Genomic DNA, 4,671 nt, shown 5'->3' with positions numbered 1-4,671 from the left:
ACACCTCATAAAATGAAAAGCCAGCTCCATTGGGCAGATAAGAGTCTTCTGGAGGAGTGGGGTCCTCTACAGTGTACAGGTCTGGAGTGATCTCAAGAGATTGGTGTTGAGGTGGACTTTGGGGAAGGTTCTGGGGCAAAAGGTAATGGGAAGCATAGGGCACCACTTCTCCCCAAGCAGTCTCAAAGAAAGATTTTCTAAACTTTCCAACCACTACCTCTGCCACATGTAAACTCTTGCCACCATAGGATATATTTTGTCCTTCAGACAATCTGTGTTTTTACCTCCTCTGTGCTTAGGGTCCCTGATCTAGTTAAAGCCTTTATTTCCTCAGGGGTATTTTCAAATTCATAAGTCCATGCATAGGTGGCATAGATCTGGCATAGGTGGCCTTGCTGCTATGGTGACCTTGCAAGGGGGCCTGAACAAACAGATCCTCCTAAACACTGGGTTGACAAGCTTCTGTAATGATATGCAAAATAAGCTTATTACTCGTCTGGTTGCTTTCCTGCCAGCTCTTCATTATCTTCATTATGTACATAGACAGAACCCTCCACCTGTACAGAGCGTCACTGATGTCTTTGATGCTTCTCATAGGCACTCTCATCTATCTGCCAGCTTCATGTTACGGGATTGAGGCCCTTATGCCTTCTGGCTGCAGCTGACACTTTTCCAAAGACCTTATATTATGAGCTTGTCCTAGTATGAGGCAAAGCAAATGCATCCCTTTATATGTGAACATAATGTGTGAAATACCAAAGTTTTAGTTTAGTAGTACTTAACAAAACAACCATCAGTTCCTGAGCCTAAAACTGAAATGGCGCGGGAAAAACAGCTATCCTGCGTCCCTGGTTTTCTAAGACCATACTTTTGAAATGTAACTTTTGTTCATTATTTTTTCTACTAGTGAGCTTTTTCAAGTGCTTGATCTCTTATTCATGACCCCCTTTGTGTAGTGGGAGGTAGGAATAACTTTTGGCTTAGAGTAAGAGCACTGACAAAGTTTGTGGAGCCTTGGTTTGCTGTACTAACGTGGAGATCTGCCAGCTGAGGTGTCGTGTTTCCATTTCTTGAGGCTTTGCTCAAAGTCTGCATAGCTGAAATAGCTCAGCCCTACACCTTTTCATGGATTAGTGGAGGATATATTGTGTCTGGCAGAATTGCTGTAAGCTTTGTTAAATGAATCACAAAGCATCCGGTCAGAGTTACTGCGAGTGTGTCAGGCCTTATATATCTTCAAATTTGACCAGTAACTCTCCAGCCTGTAGACTCTACAGTCTTCAGTAGTCACTTAGAGGACACTGTACCAGTTGTCTTCATTACTTCTTTACATTCAAAGACATGAATTTGTGCATTTTTGTATGCCCGTTGATGATCCTAATTATTGCTTTATATGCAGAATCAATATAGAAGCTCGCAAATCTCCAAAGATGTCACGAGCTGCGCAGGAGATATCAAGATCACCAAGGTTACCAATAAGGAAACCTTCTATCGGTTCTCCAAGCCTAACCCGAAGAGAGTTTCCTTTAGAAGATATTACTCAGGTATTGCGCATACTGTTACCAGACCTGAGTCCAACTGCATCTCATTCCAGAGGCAGCAAGTTGTGATATAGATCCAATGATCACCAATACAAATTTTTCATTTAATTACAGTAACTAGATGGAACAACTAGAGAATTGCATCTTCCAGTTCAATGTTAATATTTGAAAGTGTCAACGGAATATCAGTTTCATCATATATATATATATATCTCTCAGATATAATCAATATCAATTATATTATTGTTTAATAAATCTTGGCACCACTAACTTCTGTTAATGTGAATCCATGTGAGAGGTTTTATTCTAGGTGATCTTGTTGGCTGTTTGGAAATGTATGTGAAAATGCTTCTTACTCAGTTTCTCAGAGCTGTCCTAATGCCACCATAGCTCTCTGCTTTGCTAGGAATTGCAGAGATAAGGAAATGCTTGCTTCAGAGGGCCACATGTTCTCTATTTCATAATTCATAGAATCATAGAATCGTTTGGGTTGGAAGGGACCTTTTAAAGGTCATCTAGTCCAACCCCCCTGCAATGAGCAGGGACATCTTCCAACTAGATCAGGGACATGGAACAGCCTTAATTGGAAGGAAGACAAGGAATTAGCACTTTGTGCTCTTTGTGGTGTTCATGACCTGTGGGTAAATGAAACTTAGCAGGCTGTAGAACTGTCTGGGTTATTTTATTAATACTAGCCTGCATTCTTTTAGTTTTGTTTTGTTTCATTTCAGTTGTTTTTTTCACTTTTTTCTTTATATTGAAACATTCTAGATTACTTACGTAGCACTGGCAGATAGGACCAAAAGTCCTTTGAATAGGGCAGGAGACCAGAGGCTTAGATCTTGCTCCTGATATTGACTCTTGGCCTTTGAGAAAATCTCTTGGTCTTCCAGACCCATAATTTGATCACCATGGAAGCAGTGGTTTGGGAAGCTGCTTTGGAAGCTCCAGGAAAAATATGTTTGTCATTATGAGTAATTAATTTCTGTCATATTTATTGTTCTATAAAGTGATTCCTAAGCATAGAACCAGAGGGCAGGGTGTATTACTTCCTGAAATACAGAATAGCCACACTCTTGTTGTGCAGGAGAAGCAAGTGTCTGAAAACAGACCTATTCTCACTAAGCAGCCATCATGTTGTTCAGTTCTTCAACAGCTTGGATCAACCTATGTGGCTGTTGTATACATCATTTCTCATGGTGTTCAGATAAGCAAAATGAGACTTCTTAATGACTGGGTATAACAGTTGCTACATAGTCACATTAGCCTGTTTCAATAGAATATAAACAAGAGAAGCTGAAATTGTATTATCCCTTGCAATAGCTTGATTACTCTGCAGGTTTTTATTAGAGCTTGATAACAGATTTTATTAGGTAAAAATGATCTTGGTTTTGCTTTGCAGCACAACTACCTTGCTCAGGTCACATCTAATATCTGGGGAACGAAATTTAAAATTGTGGGTTTGGCTGCTTTCCTACCAACTAACCTTGGTGCAGGTAAAAGTAAACTCTATTGATTTTTTGCATGTCAAACTCTTTCTAACAAACAACAAACTTATGCCATGTGATTCTTTTTAAGTAAGTAATCAAAAGGCTTCTTTAACAAAGCACTTATTTTCTATGGACAGTAGGAATTAGATTTTACAAAATTCACTGTAACTAAAAGAGATTAAAATCTGTAAGTGCAATGACGAGGTTATCAATAAAATGTTAAAAGTCTCAGCTGTAATAAAAAGATTAATGAATAGTCAAGCCCAGACCTTTATTTTTGCAGTTTATTTGAACAAAATCCAAACAGATAAAGAAAATTTTTGTAAGACTATAAAAATCGTAGGGTTTAAGTTACTGTAATAGAAATATTTTTAAAACTCAGATTTTTATAGTCATTTAACTACTAATTATACCAAAATAATGTTAAAAAAGCTCTTACAGCATCATGCTCAAGATTCTTCGAGTTGGTACATAGCCTTATCATTTGGTTCTCTTGCTGAAGCATCAGTAAATTGGTAGCCTTCGTTAAAAGTAGCAGTTTTAACTGCAAGTCTCTTGACCTTCTTCTGTGTACGCCATTTCTCCCCAGACGGTCCTGTTGAAAGGAAGAAGGCTAAGTAAAGAACAGGGTACCACCTAGCAGAACTGAGCTCTGAATTGAAATATTAATGCAAGTATAGGAGTTTTACGAGCTCTTTGGACAACTTATTTTTTCCTGTGTTGCATTATATAGTTAGGTCAGGACTACATAATGATGCCCTGGATGCAGAATTAGTTAAATAGATATCTTTTGTGGCTATATTGACTACTGTTGGACAAGAGGTGAAGTCCCAGCTACTGGGGAGAGGACCTTCTCTGGCCCAGCCTCCAGGCAAAGGTTATCCTCTCAGGATGTTGTCACCCTGGGGACAACCAGTGCTACTACTATAGGGCAGTGGCACCTTCTACTTAACAAAGTGTTATGGAAACCCTCAGGTTTGTTCCAGCCACTTTTTTTTCAAGTAATTTACTAATTTCTGACATCTGCATTTGCAATGATTGTCAAAAGATAGCGTAAGAATGACCCTATTGGTTCAGACCAGCGGTCGTTCTAATTCTGTCATTATCAGTGACAGATATGTAGGGAAGGATGTAAGTGTTGAGTTAAGTGTGTGGTAATACTTCCTTCAAATGTTCTCCCAGTCTCCAATGGTTTGGGTGCCAGGGACTTCCTGAGCAAAGAGGGGTTTCTTTGTGTGTAGTAACCCTCAACAGATTGCCTTCCTGAGAGCTTTCCAGTTTTCCCCTAAACTCTCCTAAGTTGGTAGCATCCTGTGGTGAAGAGTTCCAAAAGTAGAATGGAAAAATTATTTTCCTTCTGTAAAAACAGATGTGAATACAAGATGAAGTAATTCGTTATTTCTACAGATTATTTAACTACAGAGATGCTGCTTCTATTTAAAGAGAAATAGCTGAAAGTAACAATCTCTTTTATCCTGTTTATGCAGCGTTACATAGTGATTTGGCTAAGAATGGCCCATATATGCATTTGTTCATTAACATATTAGATAAAAATAGTCATAACCCTTCTGTCTGCTTTGAATTGATTCTTAGCTTTAGAAGCTCTTTGTGTAACAGATTTTTTTTTTAATTTCTTGTTA

General features: G+C 38.6%; 1 protein-coding gene across 1 annotated transcript in view; it reads left to right on the top strand.

The window, feature by feature from the left end:
* The window catches only part of TULP4 (tubby like protein 4), a 126,774-nt gene that overhangs the window by 106,581 nt on the left and 15,522 nt on the right, over positions 1 to 4,671 (top strand). Inside the window, exons 10-11 of the mRNA XM_009319163.1 lie at positions 1,400 to 1,544; positions 2,944 to 3,037. Coding sequence (XP_009317438.1) covers positions 1,400 to 1,544; positions 2,944 to 3,037 — 239 coding nt within the window. The remainder of the gene's footprint in view (positions 1 to 1,399; positions 1,545 to 2,943; positions 3,038 to 4,671) is intronic.

This window comes from Pygoscelis adeliae, unplaced genomic scaffold, assembly GCF_000699105.1.
Source record: "Pygoscelis adeliae isolate BGI_AS28 unplaced genomic scaffold, ASM69910v1 Scaffold172, whole genome shotgun sequence".
Taxonomy (NCBI): Eukaryota; Metazoa; Chordata; class Aves; order Sphenisciformes; family Spheniscidae; genus Pygoscelis; species Pygoscelis adeliae.
The sequence above is the reverse complement of the archived record's forward strand: the minus strand, read 5'-3'. Positions and strand labels throughout refer to the sequence as shown.